This window comes from Eleutherodactylus coqui, chromosome 2, assembly GCF_035609145.1.
Source record: "Eleutherodactylus coqui strain aEleCoq1 chromosome 2, aEleCoq1.hap1, whole genome shotgun sequence".
NCBI classification, from domain to species: Eukaryota; Metazoa; Chordata; class Amphibia; order Anura; family Eleutherodactylidae; genus Eleutherodactylus; species Eleutherodactylus coqui.
Genome location: NC_089838.1, coordinates 120,784,771 through 120,802,635, shown reverse-complemented (window position 1 = coordinate 120,802,635; position 17,865 = coordinate 120,784,771). Strand labels below are relative to the sequence as shown.

The 17,865-nt window shown below is 47.8% G+C and overlaps 1 protein-coding gene across 1 annotated transcript in view; it reads right to left on the bottom strand.

Moving 5' to 3' along the window:
* The window catches only part of LOC136610023 (dynein axonemal heavy chain 3-like), a 1,175,415-nt gene that overhangs the window by 165,289 nt on the left and 992,261 nt on the right, over positions 1–17,865 (bottom strand). The window contains exon 67 of the mRNA XM_066589293.1: positions 13,104–13,307. Within this exon, the coding sequence (XP_066445390.1) occupies positions 13,104–13,307 (204 nt within the window). The remainder of the gene's footprint in view (positions 1–13,103; positions 13,308–17,865) is intronic.

The following is a 17,865-nucleotide window of genomic DNA, read 5'->3' as shown; positions in this document are numbered from 1 at the left end:
GGCACTCGCTGCAGACTTTTTATGGTACACAAATGAGCCAAGTGGGAATTGTGGATCAGAGGAAAGACGTATTCTGGGAAGGGAGGGATTGGTAAATCCCACTACTAATCTACCTGCCATTCCATATAAATTCAGGCCTAGAAGAGAAACTAACAAAAGCCTCAGGAAGCTAGGTTAGCAGATGAAACCCAGCTTTCCCAGATTTCTTTATTTTAGCTATCCTAAAGGGGTTGTACCAAGATTACAAATTATCTGCTGATCGGTAGGAGTCTCAGTGCTGAGGCCCCTACCAACCCTAAAAACGGGGCTCCTGTGTCTCCTGTCCTCCTCATTGTGGGTTACTGCACCTCCCGTACTGAAGAGGAGACTGAATGGAGAGCGGATTGCACAAGTGCATTAACGCTCCAGTTACTTTCAATGGCCCTGTTAAGATACCCAAGCAGCGAGTGCTTGAGTATGTTTGGGACCCCCATTGAAATGAATAGAGCGCTGGCTGTGCATGCTTGGCCATTCATTCTGATATCACTGCATGGAAAGAAGCGACCCATCAGTGACAGGCAGAGAGGGACATGGGACTCCCCATTCTCGAGATTGGTGGGGGTCTCAGCAGTGAAACTCCCAGTGAACAGCAAGTTATCCCTTAGGGCAGCTTCACACGATCTTATGCACAAAAGCGCACGCTTCAGCGTATCGTATTTGCACTATGAACAAGGTTGACTCGCGCACTTATTGCCGTATTTTATTGTACTTTTTGCGCACGCAGGGCATGTTCATTTGCATGCAGCAGACGAACACTCTCCGATTTAAATGACTATTTAGCCTAATGAGGTCCAGATGTTCTCTTTTTTTTTCACAGAATTGTACATCATATTGCATATTTATGCACCTCCTTGCCCACATAGACTCTTTGTGCGCAAATGTGCAAAAAATAGACCATTCTGCGTAATTATCTGCCTGCGTGAAATGCACTTGCAAAAGAAGAAAATATGAGCAAACCCATTGAAATCGAAAGGTTTTATTCTCTATGTATTGCACACGCAAATTTTTCGTACACAGATATGCCCATGTGAAGCCGCCCTTATCCTGTGCATAGGGGATAACTTGTAATCTTGGTACAACCCCTTTAAACTGGGTTAGATGTACTTTCCTGCCGCAGGCTCACAATATGTGCATGGATATATATAACAGTCTGTGTGGCATAACTAAGGGTTCTTCTCATTTGTTCTTTTCTGTTCTTATTTTATGATACTTATACTGACCTTCAGATTCCAAGCTGTATGCATTATTGGCGTTTACCTTTCATGATCAACTACTGTATGTTGTGCCTCATTGTATGCTTATTGCTTGGCTGTTACCTTTATTGCCATTTAAAACCTTATAGAAATAGTTGGGTTTTTTTGTTGTTTAATAGAATCTATGAGTGTGATAGGGTAGAATAAATTAGAATATATAAGAGCGATTTACACAATAATATACATCAAACTGCAAATTAAAAGTTTTGCATCTTAAGAAGTGATGTGGTTCAACCAATGGAACCACTGCCATTTTAGAGAACGAAGGCTCCGACAGACGAACGCGAAATACCCAGATTACGCGTGTGAGAAAGTTCCACGCGTAATGTGGAGAATAGAACCTATTGATACTCACCTCTTTTTTTTTCAGCCTTTGTTTTCACAGGGGCAAAAAAAAAAGACCTGACTAGAGATGAGCGAGCACCAAAATGCTCGGGTGCTCGTTACTCGGGACGAACTTTTCGCGATGCTCGAGGGTTCGTTTTGAGTAACGAACCCCATTGAAGTCAATGGGCGACCCGAGCATTTTTGTATTTCGCCGATGCTCGCTAAGGTTTCCTTGTGTGAAAATCTGGGCAATTCAAGAAAGTGATGGGAACAACACAGCAACGGATAGGGCAGGCGAGGGGCTACATGATGGGCTGCATCTCAAGTTCACAGGTCCCACTATTAAGCCACAATAGCGGCAAGAGTGGGGCCCCCCCCTCCCAACAACTTTTACTTCTGAAAAGCCCTCATTAGCATGGCATACCTTTGCTAAGCACCACACTACCTCCAACAAAGCACAATCACTGCCTGCATGACACTCCACTGCCACTTCTCCTGGGTTACATGCTGCCCAACCGCCCCCCCTCCCCCCCACAGCGCACACCAAAGTGTCCCTGCGCAGCCTTCAGCTGCCCTCATGCCACACCACCCTCATGTCTATTTAGAAGTGCATCTGCCATGAGGAGGAACCGCAGGCACACACTGCAGAGGGTTGGCACGGCTAGGCAGCGACCCTCTTTAAAAGGGGCGGGGCAATAGCCCACAATGCTGTACAGAAGCAATGAGAAATAGAATCCTGTGCCACCGCCATCAGGAGCTGCACACGTGGGCATAGCAATGGGGAACCTATGTGCCACACACTATTCATTCTGTCAAGGTGTCTGCATGCCCCAGTCAGACAGGGCTTTTTAATTCATAGACACAGGCAGGTACAACTCCCTATTGTGAAGTCCCTGTCGACCGACAGCATGGGTGGCTCCCTGGAACCCACCGGCGATACACAAAAATATCCCATTGCATTGCCCAACACAGCTGAGGTAGTAATGTCGTGCTTAATGCAGGTGGGCTTTGGCCCACACTGCATGCCCCAGTCAGACTGGGGTTCTTTACAAGTGGAAACAGATGCATTTATAATTCCCTGTGGACCCACAGCATGGGTGGGTGCCAGGAAGCCACCGGCGGTACATAGAAATATCCCATTGCATTGCCCAACACAGCTGAGGTAGTAATGTCGTGCTTAATGCAGGTGGGCTTCGGCCCACACTGCATGCCCCAGTCAGACTGGGGTTCTTTACAAGTGGAAACAGATGCATTTATAATTCCCTGTGGACCCACAGCATGGGTGGGTGCCAGGAAGCCACCGGCGGTACATAGAAATATCCCATTGCAGTGCCCAACACAGCTGAGGTAGTAATGTCGTGCTTAATGCAGGTGGGCTTCGGCCCACACTGCATGCCCCAGTCAGACTGGGGTTCTTTACAAGTGGAAACAGATGCATTTATAATTCCCTGTGGACCCACAGCATGGGTGGGTGCCAGGAAGCCACCGGCGGTACATAGAAATATCCCATTGCATTACCCAACACAGCTGAGGTAGTAATGTCGTGCTTAATGCAGGTGGGCTTCGGCCCACACTGCATGCCCCAGTCAGACTGGGGTTCTTTACAAGTGGAAACAGATGCATTTATAATTCCCTGTGGACCCACAGCATGGGTGGGTGCCAGGAAGCCACCGGCGGTACATAGAAATATCCCATTGCATTGCCCAACACAGCTGAGGTAGTAATGTCGTGCGTAATACAGGTGGGCTTCGGCCCACACTGCATGCCCCAGTCAGACGGGTTCTTTAGAAGTGTACAGATGTATTAAAAACTCAGTGTGCACCTACAGCATGGGTGGCTCCCTGGAACCCACCGGCGGTACATAAAAATATCCCATTGCATTGCCCAACACAGCTGAGGTAGTAATGTCGTGCTTAATGCAGGTGGGCTTCGGCCCACACTGCATGCCCCAGTCAGACTGGGGTTCTTTACAAGTGGACACATGTAGGTTAAACTCCCTGTGGACCCACTGCCTGGGTGGGTGCCAGGAAGCCACCGGCGGTACATAGAAATATCCCATTGCATTGCCCAACACAGCTGAGGTAGTAATGTCGTGCGTAATACAGGTGGGCTTCGGCCCACACTGCATGCCCCAGTCAGACGGGTTCTTTAGAAGTGTACAGATGTATTAAAAACTCAGTGTGCACCTACAGCATGGGTGGCTCCCTGGAACCCACCGGCGGTACATAAAAATATCCCATTGCATTGCCCAACACAGCTGAGGTAACGTCAGCTGTAATGCAGGTGGGCTAAAAATTAATTTGATTACACTGTAGGCGAGGGCCCACAAAAATTGCTGTATCAACAGTACTAATGTACATCCCAAAAATTGGCCATGGCCAGCCAAGAGGGCAGGTGAAACCCATTAATCGCTTTGGTTAATGTGGCTTAAGTGGTAACTAGGCCTGGAGGCAGCCCAGTGTAACGAAAAATTGGTTCAAGTTAAAGTTCCAATGCTTTTAAGCGCATTGAAACTTATAAAAATTGTTCTGAAAAATTATTTGAGTGAGCCTTGTGGCCCTAAGAAAAATTGCCCGTTCAGCGTGATTACGTGAGGTTTCAGGAGGAGGAGCAGGAGGAGGAGGAGGAGGAATATTAGACACAGATTGATGAAGCAGAAATGTCCCCGTTTTGGATGGTGAGAGAGAACGTAGCTTCCATCCGCGGGTGCAGCCTACGTATTGCTTACGTATCGCTGCTGTCCGCTGGTGGAGAACAGAAGTCTGGGGAAATCCAGCCTTTGTTCATCTTGATGAGTGTTAGCCTGTCGGCACTGTCGGTTGACAGGCGGGTACGCTTATCTGTGATGATTCCCCCAGCCGCACTAAACACCCTTTCCGACAAGACGCTAGCCGCAGGACAAGCAAGCACCTCCAGGGCATACAGCGCTAGTTCAGGCCACGTGTCCAGCTTCGACACCCAGTAGTTGTAGGTGGCAGAGGCGTCACGGAGGACGGTCGTGCGATCGGCTACGTACTCCCTCACCATCCTTTTACAGTGCTCCCGCCAACTCAGCCTTGACTGGGGACCGGTGACACAGTCTTGCTGGGGAGCCAGAAAGCTGTCCAGGCCCTTAAAGACTGTTGCACTGCCTGGGCTGTACATGCTGCTCGATCTCCGCACCTTCCCTGCTACCTGGCCCTCGGAACTGCGCCTTCTGCCACTAGCGCTGTCGGCTGGGAATTTTACCATCAGCTTGTCCGCCAGGGTCCTGTGTTATAGCAACACTCTCGAACCCCTTTCCTCTTCGGGAATGAGAGTGGGAAGGTTCGCCTTATAGCGTGGGTCGAGCAGTGTGTACACCCAGTAATCCGTAGTGGCCAGAATGCGTGTAACGCGAGGGTCACGAGAAAGGCATCCTAACATGAAGTCAGCCATGTGTGCCAGGGTACCTGTACGCAACACATTGCTGTCCGCACTAGGAAGATCACTTTCAGGATCCTCCTCCTCCTCCTCCTCAGGCCATACACGCTGAAATGATGACAGGCAAGCAGCATGGGTACCGTCAGCAGTGGGCCAAGCTGTCTCTTCCCCCTCCTCCTCATCCTCCTCATGCTCCTCCTCCTCCTCCTGAACGCGCTGAGATATAGACAGGAGGGTGCTCTGACTATCCAGCGACATACTGTCTTCCCCCGGCTCTGTTTCCGAGCGCAAAGCGTCTGCCTTTATGGTTTGCAGGGAAGTTCTCAAGATGCATAGCAGAGGAATGGTGACGCTAATGATTGCAGCATCGCCGCTCACCACCTGGGTAGACTGCTCAAAGTTTCGAAGGACCTGGCAGATGTCTGCCAACCAGGCCCACTCTTCTGAAAAGAATTGAGGAGGCTGACTCCCACTGCGCCGCCCATGTTGGAGTGGGTATTCCACTATAGCTCTACGCTGCTCATAGAGCCTAGCCAACATGTGGAGCGTAGAGTTCCACCGTGTGGGCACGTCGCACAGCAGTCGGTGCACTGGCAGATTAAACCGATGTTGCAGGGTGCGCAGGGTGGCAGCGTCCGTGTGGGACTTGCGGAAATGTGCGCAGAGCCGGCGCACCTTTACGAGCAGGTCTGACAAGCGTGGGTAGCTTTTCAGAAAGCGCTGAACCACCAAATTAAAGACGTGGGCCAGGCATGGCACGTGCGTGAGGCTGCCGAGCTGCAGAGCTGCCACCAGGTTACGGCCGTTGTCACACACGACCATGCCCGGTTGGAGGCTCAGCGGCGCAAGCCAACGGTCGGTCTGCTCTGTCAGACCCTGCAGCAGTTCGTGGGCCGTGTGCCTCCTATCTCCTAAGCTGAGTAGTTTCAGCACGGCCTGCTGACGCTTGCCCACCGCTGTGCTGCCACGCCGCGCGACACCGACTGCTGGCGACGTCCTGCTGCTGCTGACACATCTAGATTGTGAGACAGAGGTTGAGGAGGAGGAGAAGGGTGCTTTAGTGGAAGAAGCATACACCGCCGAACATATCACCACCGAGCTGGGGCCCGCAATTCAGGTGGTGGGTAGGACGTGAGCGGTCCCAGGCTCTGACTCTGTCCCAGCCTCCACTAAATTCACCCAATGTGCCGTCAGGGAGATGTAGTGGCCCTGCCCGCCTGTGCTTGTCCACGTGTCCGTAGTTAAGTGGACCTTGCCACTAACCGCATTGGTGAGGGCGCGTACAATGTTGCGGGAGACGTGGTCGTGCAGGGCTGGGACGGCACATCGGGAAAAGTAGTGGCGACTGGAAACTGAGTAGCGCGGGGCCGCCGCCGCCATCATAGCTTTGAAAGCCTCCGTTTCCACAACCCTATACGGCAGCATCTCAAGGCTGATAAATTTTGCTATGTGGACGGTTAACGATTGAGCGTGCGGGTGCGTGGCGGCGTACTTGCGCTTGCGCTCCAACACTTGCGCTAGCGACAGCTGGACTGTGCGGTGCGAGACATTGGTGGATGGGGCCGAGGACAGCGGAGGTGAGGGTGTGGGTGCAGGCCATGAGACGGTAGTGCCTGTGTCCTGAGAGGGGGGTTGGATCTCAGTGGCAGGTTGGGGCACAGGGGGAGAGGCAGCGGTGCAAACCGGAGGCGGTGAACGGCCTTCGTCCCACCTTGTGGGGTGCTTGGCCATCATATGTCTGCGCATGCTGGTGGTGGTGAGGCTGTTGGTGGTGGCTCCCCGGCTGATCTTGGCGCGACAAAGGTTGCACACCACTGTTCGTCGGTCGTCAGGCGTCTCGGTGAAAAACTGCCAGACCTTAGAGCACCTCGGCCTCTGCAGGGTGGCATGGCGCGAGGGTGTGCTTTGGGAAACAGTTGGTGGATTATTTGGTCTGGCCCTGCCTCTACCCCTGGACACCGCACTGCCTCTTGCAACCTGCCCTGCTGCTGCCCGTGCCTCCCCCTCTGAAGACCTGTCCAGTGTAGGCGTTGCACACCAGGTGGGGTCAGTCACCTCATCGTTCTGCTGCTCTTCCTCCGAATCCTCTGTGCGCTCCTCCCTCGGACTTACTGCCCTTACTACTACCTCACTGCAAGACAACTGTGTCTCATCGTCATCGTCCTCCTCACCCACTGAAAGGTCTTGAGACAGTTGCCGGAAGTCCCCAGCCTCATCCCCCGGACCCCGGGAACTTTCCAATGGTTGTGCATCAGTGACGATAAAGTCATCTGGTGGGAGAGGAACCACTGCTGCCCAATCTGAGCAGGGGCCCAAGAACAGTTCCTGGGAGTCTTCCCGCTCCTGAGCATGTGTCATTGTAGTGGAGTGAGGAGGCTGGGAGGAAGGAGGAGCAGCAGACAGAGGATTCGGATTTGCAGCACTGGACGGCGCAGAACTCTGGGTGGATGATAGCTTGCTCGAAGCACTTTCTGCCATCCACGATAGGACCTGCTCACACTGCTCATTTTCTAATAAAGGTCTCCCGCGTGGACCCATTAATTGGGCGATGAATGTGGGGACGCCAGAAACGTGCCTCTCTCCTAATCGCGCAGCAGTCGGCTGCGACACACCTGGATCAGGAGCTCGGCCTGTGCCCACACCCTCACTTGGGCCTACCCGTCCTCGGCCGCGTCCACGTCCTCTCGGCCTACCCCTACCCCTCAGCATGCTGTATTACCAGTGATTTCCAAGCTAGGAAAGAAATTGGCGCAAGCCTGCAGCCAAAATAGAATTTTTTCCCTTGTTTTTCAAAGGACAAGCCACACTGCATCTATTCAATGAATACTACTAAGTTTAATAACTGTGTTGTGGCCCTGCAAATGTGTCAGAGAACTGCAGTGATGCAAAGTTATTGGCTCCAGCAGATCAGGGATTTCCCATGCAGGAAAAAAATTGGCGCAAGCCTGCAGTAAAACGTAGCTGGCTGCGTCTGATTTTTTTTAACGTTCTGCACGCAGCACACACGTACCCAGAGCCCTGAGGACTGTCAGAGGCAGGCGAAATAGAATTTTTTCCCTTGTTTTTCAAAGGACAAGCCACACTGCGTCTATTCAATGAATACTACTAAGTTTAATAACTGTGTTATGGCCCTGCAAATGTGTCAGAGAACTGCAGTGATGCAAAGTTATTGGCTCCAGCAGATCAGGGATTTCCCATGCAGGAAAAAAATTGGCGCAAGCCTGCAGTAAAACGTAGCTGGCTGCGTCTGATTTTTTTTAACGTTCTGCACGCAGCACACACGTACCCAGAGCCCTGAGGACTGTCAGAGGCAGGCGAAATAGAATTTTTTCCCTTGTCTTTCAAAGGACAAGCCACACTACGTCTATTCAATGAATAATGTATGTCTTCTGGCCCTGCCTACACAATTCTATCCCTGTAGTATTAATGCCGGGTGCAATGGTCTGCACAGCCGGTTTTGAGAAAAAAAAAAAAAATGCAACACTGCTAACAGCAGCCTGGACAGTACTGCACACGGATAGATGTGGCCCTAGAAAGGACCGTTGGGGTTCTTGAAGCCTACACTCACTGCTAACACTCTCCCTGCCTAACCACCACTTCTGTCCCTATTGCAGGGCGCAATGCTCTGCAGATCCAATTTTGAAAAAAAAATACAGTGCTAACACAGTACTGCACACTATTAGATGTGGCCCTGAGAAGGACCGTTGGGGTTCTTGAAGCCTACACTAACTCCTAACGCTCTCCCTACAGCAGCTCCAGCACGATACCACTGTCCCTCAGCTAACTCACAAGGCATGTGTGGCGAGCCACGGGAGGGGCCGATTTTTATACTCGGGTGACATCAGATCTCCCCAGCCACTCACAGCAGGGGGGTGGTATAGGGCTTGAACATCACAGGGGGAAGTTGTAATGCCTTCCCTGTCTTTCAATTGGCCAGAAAAGCGCGCTAACGTCTCAGAGAGGAAACTGAAAGTAACCGGAACACCGCGTGGTACTCGTTACGAGTAACGAGCATCCCGAACACCCTAATATTCGCACGAATATCAAGCTCGGACGAGTACGTTCGCTCATCTCTAGACCTGACCTATCTGTCTGAGAGGTCTGTGGGAGGTGCGCAAACATGCACATTTGCTGTTGCGGGTATGCACTAAACAAAGCGCATACCTGCGATCACCAGCACCTCGTAGGTACCCATACATATAATGTTCAGGCTGTATTCCACACACAGCACAGCCTATGAGGCTAATCACATGCACAATTTTTCACTCAGACCAATGGCGGATGTGAAGAAAACTCATGATATGTCCTATTATCATCTATTTTCAAGGCTGAGAATAGGATATGCATTGTGCTGGATGGGTGTAGATTAGAGATGAGCGAGCATGCTCGCTAAGAGGCAAACTACTCGAGCGAGTAGTGCCTTATGCGAGTACCTGCCCACTCACCTCAAAAGATTCGGGTGCCGGTAGGGGAGAGCAGTGAGTTGCGTGAGTGAGCAGGGGGGAGCGGGGGGGGGGGAGTGAGAGAAAGATCTCCCCCCCCCCGTTCCTCCCCGCTCTCCCCCGCCGCTCCCCGAATCTTTAGAGACGAGCGGGCAGGTACTCGCATACGGCACTACTCGCTTAAGTAGTTTGCCTTAGTGAGTACGCTCGCTCATCTCTATTGTAGATTGGGCAGTAGAGGTGTTCTTGTGCTTCCTGATGCGCATTGCAACTCGCCGTACAGACGTGTACCTCTGGTCTTAGACTAAAGTTGATAAAAATGGATGATTTCAACCAAAACAATTGTTTGTCTGGTGAAACTGTCAATACCCAGCTGAAAGATCTTCTGTCCACGAATGAGATTTCTTTGAAAGAACCTTCACAGGAGGATGCGTTGTCCCTTGCCTGTAGCCAGTGAACATGTATTATTAGTTTGAAAGACTGTAATCGCCAATATGGACTGAAATGTGGCTCCAAATTATTTTTCACCAAATAGTCGTTTGTTGAATGGGTTTTCGGCCCTCAACCCACTTCGGTTTAATGTCTATGGCCACTTTAGACTCTTCCACATGAGTGGAATTATTCTGCAAGATGCGGTTTAGGGCGGCTTCAAATGAGCGTATGAGCAAAATGCGCTCACCTTAGCGCAATGTATTTGCGCAATGAACGAGGTTGATGAGGTAGATTTGCGTATGTGTCTGCGCATAGTACTGTTCTTTTTGCACACAGAGGACTAGTTCACACACACATGCGACCCCCCCCCTTCCGTGAATTAAAAAGCGATTTAACCTAATGATCTGTTCTTTTTCAGGTGGCTTTGCGCAGTGTTTCACGCATGCCCTTGCTTATTTCTCCACCTTCCCTTGACTTCTCTAGGTCCCTTGGTGCACAAATACTCTGGAAAATACAGCAGCACCTATTTTTTTGGTGCACATGAAAATGGCGCAAAACACGCTTATGAGAATAAATCCATTGACATCAATGGGTTCTGTTCTCTACACAATGTGTGTGTATGTTTAATACTTACAAAAACATGTGCAAATATGGTTATGTGAAGAAACCCTTTGGCCCTCTTCACACGATCGTAGGCGTAATCACGCTCAGCAGAGGAGGACGCGATTGTGCTCTGAATGGAACCTGATCCCAACCTCTGGTGAGTAGATCCATGCTGCTTCATGGTTTTTGCCCTGCTGCCAACCCTATTCACATCAGCGCAGGAGACACCCGCGCCATGTTTGAACAGGCGGGGCATTCTCATGAGTAGGTGGACCAGTCTAATTAGTCACCAGTGTTATCAATTAACACTGCAAAACTGAGCTGTGAATAGTTCAATTTCGTTCAGGACAAGGGTGCATTTGCGCACACCATAGACTCTTATGGAGCCTCTGGTGCGTAAATGCGGTCCAAAATTGAGTATGTCACATATTTTCGTCAGCGGCGAACAATCGCACAGGAATTCAGACAATGTGAGTGCACCCATTGAAATCTATGGGTTTTAATGGTTATAGTTCCAACAGCAGATTTTCCGAGTACAAAAACATACCTTAGGCCTCCTTCACACAGGTGACAAAGTCGCGCGATTTTGTCATGTTGCTACAATGCTACAAATCACATGTTTAACCCTTTGCAATCCAATTTTGGATTCAGAGTTCCCTAGGGGGCCTTCTCTTTCTGCTATTATACAATGGCGCCATCTGCTGGCTAGAGCCAGTACTGCAGTATGTGACATGCCGGAGAGGCCCCCCAACAACAGAGCGGCCAGTAATCTACAGTAACAATACTCTGCCGGACGTTTTCTGACATCGGAGCTGTACAGCCTTCAATCAGAATGTCTTTAGAGGTCAGACAGTGGATTGGAAAGGGTTAAGAAGCCCATGCTTTCCTATGGGTTCCTTCACACATGTGATGTTTTGTAGCATGCAACAACCCGACATAAAAACCTTGCGGGCCCGGCGATATGCACGCGACGTGAGGTTTTGTAGCCCGTGTTTCCCTATGGAGCCTTGCTCCCTGTTGCATCGCACAAAAGCGCGATTTTCGTGTGGTGCAATGCAACTTTGACAGTAGGAAATCCTACTGCCAAAGCTATAATCTAAGCCCTAGCGGCAGGAAAAAAATAAAAAAAAGACATACACCACCTTAGAAGCACTCTCTGCCCCCGCCGCAGTTTCTCCCTGGGTCCCTGCACTGCTTCTCTTTTTCATCTTCTGGCCGGGGATTGAAAAATCCAGACCTCCTGAAAGTCCTGGCTGTGATCAATCACAGCCATTCATCGAGCACTGCCTGTGATTGGCTAAGCGTCAGCCAATCACAACCAGGGCTTCCAGCAGCAGGGGAGTTTTCAGTCCCCGACTAGAAGATGATCAGTGCCAGGACCTGGGGAGAAGCTGCTGTGGCGCCACAGACAGTGCGGGAGGGGTGATGTATCCTTTTCTTTTTTTTCAGTTACAGCTTATTTTTGGGGTAGGGCTTATATTTCAAGCCACCCCCAAAACTCCTCGCATGTGATGCTACAAAATTGCGCAACTTTGTAGTGCCGCAAAATCACGGTATCACAGCGATATCGCACGATGCAGCGATGCGATATCGCTGCGATTTCCTTGCGGCGATGCTGTGTTGCCCATATGAAGGAGGCCTTAAGAAGGGCTTAATCTGCCGCTACAGAATTCCACTACAAAACCCACGGATCTACATGCAGATTTTGATGCGGAATTGCTACCAGAATCAAGTCACCAGAAACTGTGGGTTTCCGTGCAGAATTTTCCATATCCATAGGTGCGTATTGCGGAATAATTCCGCTTGCTTTGCATTCACTTACACTTTAGATGAACTAGACTAAAGTTGTGTGGGGAAAGCTGTGAAGGAGCCACAGTGCCATTGATTCTGAGGAACCTACCAATCAAACCCCTACGAATTGGGGATGATATTATAAAACATGCCTGGTGTCACCATGTTTATAAACAGAGTGCAAATTGCGTAAATTACCCAGAGGAGCATGCATGGCCTTACAAGTCTCCTCACTCACCTTCCAGGTGTCTTCTCAAACCCCTTCTGGGTGCTTTCCTTGGGGAGAGATGATGTCATCCCCCAACCCACTCACCCCTAGGTGTCCTCATACACTTTTTGGGTGTTCTCCTTAAGTAGAGACGACACCCCTCTTGACCTAAAAATAGAGTGGCTTAACCATTGGCAGCTCCCCTGACTATAACGTATCCTATATATTAATAAAGTGTTACATTGTTAAATAATACAGCTTCTTAATGTGTATCCACACAAGCCCATATATCTAGCCTTTGGTAAATGATCATGTTTTCCTTGCATTATCTGCTAAAAGAAGCAGCTAGCTGTGAAAAGCAATACCAGCTCTAAAATCTAATTAGAAAAAAATCCTCTCACATCCTGTCTGTGCTATTGCACAGCTGTATTATTTTGACATCCACATAAATACGAGAATAATACTATTAGAATTGGGAAAACAATTCCACAGTCCAATTATAACTTCACAGTACTTCATTCATTATCCCCAATGTATTTGCATTTCTACCAATTTTACTAATTCCTATAATTTCCTTGTTCAGTGGATAACAGGAGGAAAACATACTTTGACAGACACTTCGGGAAGGTAATGAGGATTTCGGAGGCGGGTGGTCATATAGAGTTTAAAATCCCTGCTGTAATGAATAACAGACTCCCCCAGCCGGATGTATTCCACTCCATTCTGTTTAAATGTCTGTCTCAGCAGTACAGGCTCCAAGATTGGATCAAGCTCTTCGGCGATATTTTCTATTAAGACAGGTGTCCCAAACTAAGAAAATAAAATAAGACATTTTAAAGGAAGAAAAAAAAATTCAATCAAACCAGGCATATAAACAAAGAATCGCCGAATTAATTCAGGGAAATGCTGTCAGCCATAATGTGATGTAGTTTATATGTTACAGCCTGGATACCATGGGAATCTGAGTGACAGATTTGTTAAGCGAATACGAAATTGCAGAGCTTTACGTTATTTATTTGCTTAGCTCCAATCCTGTAAAATTTCCATTTTCTATGCCGGCAGCATCATTGTATAGGAAAAAAAAGGGTAAAAGCTGTGTATTAAAGTAGGTGATATAACTATGAATTGAATATGTGCAGGAAGCTGCAAGCTGTCAAAGTGCTTAATATGAGAGATTTGTCAGCTCTTTGCTTAATCGATTCCCCTTGAACAGAATGTCGCTGGTGGCCTTTGCTTTATTCCTGTAGAGGTCATGTGGCTCAAAAGTACCAGAATAAACTCCTGCAGCGGGAGTAATGTTAATGAGTGTAAGGTCACAACAATCAGATACAGCACTGTAATAAAGCAATGACAATACTGCGGAAAAGAAGTGAAAAAAAAAATCCCACAAGTATAATGAAACCCATGGATTTTTATTTTCTAATAGACAACAATGACAAATCTGTTATTGTACCGAACAGCTCAGAGTATTGATGGCATTCGCCAATACATACAAAGCAGCAAGTGATACCAAACTTTAATTAATGATTTTTCCCTTTCGTTAGTAGAATAAATTGCAGATATCTCCTTAAAGAAACACTTAAGCTAAAATACCTTACAAGAAATCCATATTAGCGTCTACTGTATGCTGTAGAAGGGATGATATACTACCTGCATTTCTTGGGGTGGGCTGCAATCTATTGTTCTGTTTAAGCAGTCATCATGCAGACTATAGTGTCGGATTGCTAACAGTAAGTCTAATGTGCATACACCATTCACAGAAAAAGTCAAAAATACAATACCTGAAGGTCTGCAAAGCAGACACGGTCGCCATAGGCACGATCGCCATAAGGCAGGCACAATCGCCATCGGCACAATCGCCGTAGGGCAGGCGCAATGGCCGTAAGCCCTGGAGATATGCAGTCAGCCAGACAATAAAGTGGAGGAGCAGCTTGTTCCTGGCAGGCTAATATGCAGTCACCCACTCAACCCAGCTCAGATTGGGGAGGAGTGACTGCATATACTAATAGCCTGCACATGTGAACGATACCAAAGATGTCAGCCATAGATGGGTGGTGACCCACCATACAGGATATCAACCCTGGCTGATACAACAGCGGGTTGCCCTGTATCTCTAAAGTGGGCCACACTGGCTGACATCTTGGGCTCCCCCACCAACTAGCAAACTACATACAAAAGTACTAATGCATACTAATAAAATGCGGGTGTTGGTACTGCATTTTGGCCAAAACGCATAGGCTGACGGGCCTACACCGTACTGTAGGTCTCTCTTCATGTTCATTGACTGCAGCATGCATTTGTAGCACATATAGTTGTGCATTTAGTAGTAGGTCCTGGTATGTCACTTTATAGGTTAGATTAAGTGGTCTTTTAAATACATCTATTATCACTTACCTCTTAACATACTACCAAGCTATCCTATCACTATAATTGGATTTTCCATTAGGCACAAGATGCACATGCCTATATTTCGTATTATAGTTGTTGCAGTAATCTCTATTAAATACTTGTCAGCTTTCTCTTTTGTAATTAACTCTATTATAAGAATATTCAATGGTTCTTTACCCAGATGAATTTGGGAAAGATTTAAATATGCATTGAGTGGTGTGCCACGTACATAATATTTACACTGCTCGGTCATGCAATTTTGTAATGTATATGATCAAAGAATTTTCACCTTTAGTCCGATGTACAGACTGGAGATGATAAAGTTATGTGACATAGGCAAAAAGGAATGTTACAAGTGTTTGGACAAATTAAAGAGGATATATATATATATATATATATATATATATATATATATATATAATTTTCGGATCAGTGATGGTCCCCTCTAATCAGCTGAATGAAAGAGCTATGACACTCCAGCGTGCTTTTTGTCATCTGTATTCTTTACTAATGGCTCATCGGTATGTGTAACTACTATGTGTAGTATTCATTAGAGATGAGCGAGCACCAAAATGCTCGAGTGCTCGTTACTCGAGTCGAACTTCCCGCGATGCTCGAGGGTTCCTTTCGAGTAATGAACCCCATTAAAGTCAATGAGCGACTCGAGCATTTTTGTATATCGCCGATGCTCGCTAAGGTTTTCATTTGTGAAAATCTGGGAAATTCACAAAAGTGATGGGAACGACACAGAAACGGATAGAGCAGGCGAGGGGCTACATGGTGGGCTGCATCTCAAGTTCCCAGGTCCCACTATTAAGCCACAATAGCAGCAAGAGCGCCCCCCCCCCCGCACTGTCAGCATAAAGATCGTTCTCCTCTGCCACAGCTGTAACAGCTGTGGAAGAGAAGAACGATGTTAGCCCATTGAATTCAATGGAGCCGGCAATACAGCCGGCTCCATTGAAAGCAATGCGCTGCGGGCGATCGCGGGATGAATTTTCGGGAAGGGCTTAAATATATAAGCCCTTCCCTGCAATTCATCCAGAAATGTGTAAAAATAAAAAATATATATATACTCACCCGGTCCAGGCAGACGGAGTTCAGCGGCGGCCGGTGGCAGTTCTCTGAACTGCAATCTGTAGTATTCAGCAGGCGGGGATTTAAAATCCCCGCCTGCTGAATGAGCTGCCTCTGATTGGTCACAGCCTGACCAATCAGAGGCAGGTCTCACTCACACACCCATTCATGAATTCATGAATGGGTGAGTGACTGCTGCCTCTCATTGGCTCAGCGGGACCAATCAGATTAAAGCCCCGGCTGCTGAATAGTATAGAGAAGCAGTTCAGGAGAACTGCCGGCGGCCGCAGCTGAACTCCGGCTGCAGCGGAAAGGTGAGTATATATATATTTTTTATTTTTACACATTTCAGGATGAATTGCAGGGAAGGGCTTATATATTTAACCCCTTCCCGACAATTCATCCCGTGATCGCCCGCAGCGCATTGCTTTCAATGGAGCCGGCTGTATTGTCGGCTCCATTGAATTCAATGGGCTAACATCATTCTTCTCTGCCACAGCTGTTACAGCTGTGGCAGAGGAGAACGATCTTTATGCTCACAGTGCGGGGGGGGGGGGGGGGGGTTCACTCCCGCGCTCTCCGGCAGCCCATTGCTTTCAATGGAGCCGGCTGTATTGCCGGCTCCATTGAATTCAATGGGCTAACATTGTTCTTCTCTGCCACAGCTGTCACAGCTATGGCAGAGGAGAATGATCTTTATGCTGACATATTTTTATTTTTTTATTTTTACACATTTTAGGATGATTTTCAGGTAAGGGCTTATATTTTTAAGCCCTTCCCGAAAATTCATCCTGAGATCACTGGCAGCCCATTGCTTTCAATGGAGCTGGCTGTATTGCCAGCTCCATTGAATTCAATGGTCAGTGCTCGTTTAATCGAGACGAGTACCGTGTGGTGCTCGTCTCGAGTAACAAGCATCTCGAGCACCCTAATACTCGAACAAGCATCAAGCTCGGATGAGTATGCTCGCTCATCTCTAGTATTCATCCATATGTACAACTACTGGTACTGAAGGTCAACTCTATCTGGATACATACGTGATAATATACATTTGGGTAAGAAAAATTCTATTTAATTTACTTTTTATATGTCAATAAAGTTATCTGAATACATTTTATTTATTCTTTATGAGCCTAGAAGCCTATGTTACTATTAGTGGGTTTATGAATAAAAGGCTCAAGACACAGATGTTCTAAATCTAGCCATTGAATCATAGTCAGGTAAAGTTTTGCGAGAACATAAAGCTATTATCCAGTCGGAAGCTGAAAATGATATGTAAGTCAGTAATTGCATAGGATGACTACCTACTATTTATTTTCCTAAGATCTTGTTCTTTGGCTGTTTTTTTAGCTCAGCTCCATTAGTACAGAGATGTGATCTGTGGCAACAGTTTATCTACAGCATCTACAGGTAGTCTGAGACACACCCCTGCCTTATCATTGGTTCAGGAAGACAGACCCAGTCTCATCATCAATTCAGGTTTCTGCTCTTTCCCTCCCCTGTAGCTCTGCCTCCTCTGATTGGCTGCTGTATATAGGCTCACCGAGAACTCATGGAGACCAGATTTTCATCACAGTAAGGGCAGAATGTTGACAAAGTACAGAGTACTAAATTAATAGTGAGAAAAAGATGATCATGAGTTAGGGTGCTTTCATGCAACAGAATATTTCTTCAATCTGCACCTAAGGGCTGTTTCACATGGGCGCTGTGGGTGTGTTGGTTAAGAGCGCACAGAAAGCGCTTCTATAGGATACAATTGCTTCCTATAGAAGCGTTTAGAAGCAGGAATTGTAGCCGCTCAAAGCACTTGTCATTGGGTCCACCCCCCTGCTCAGTGCAGGATTCACTAAATCATCCCAGACAGATATTTGTCCTGCCTTTGTTTGAAGACTACCATTGAAGG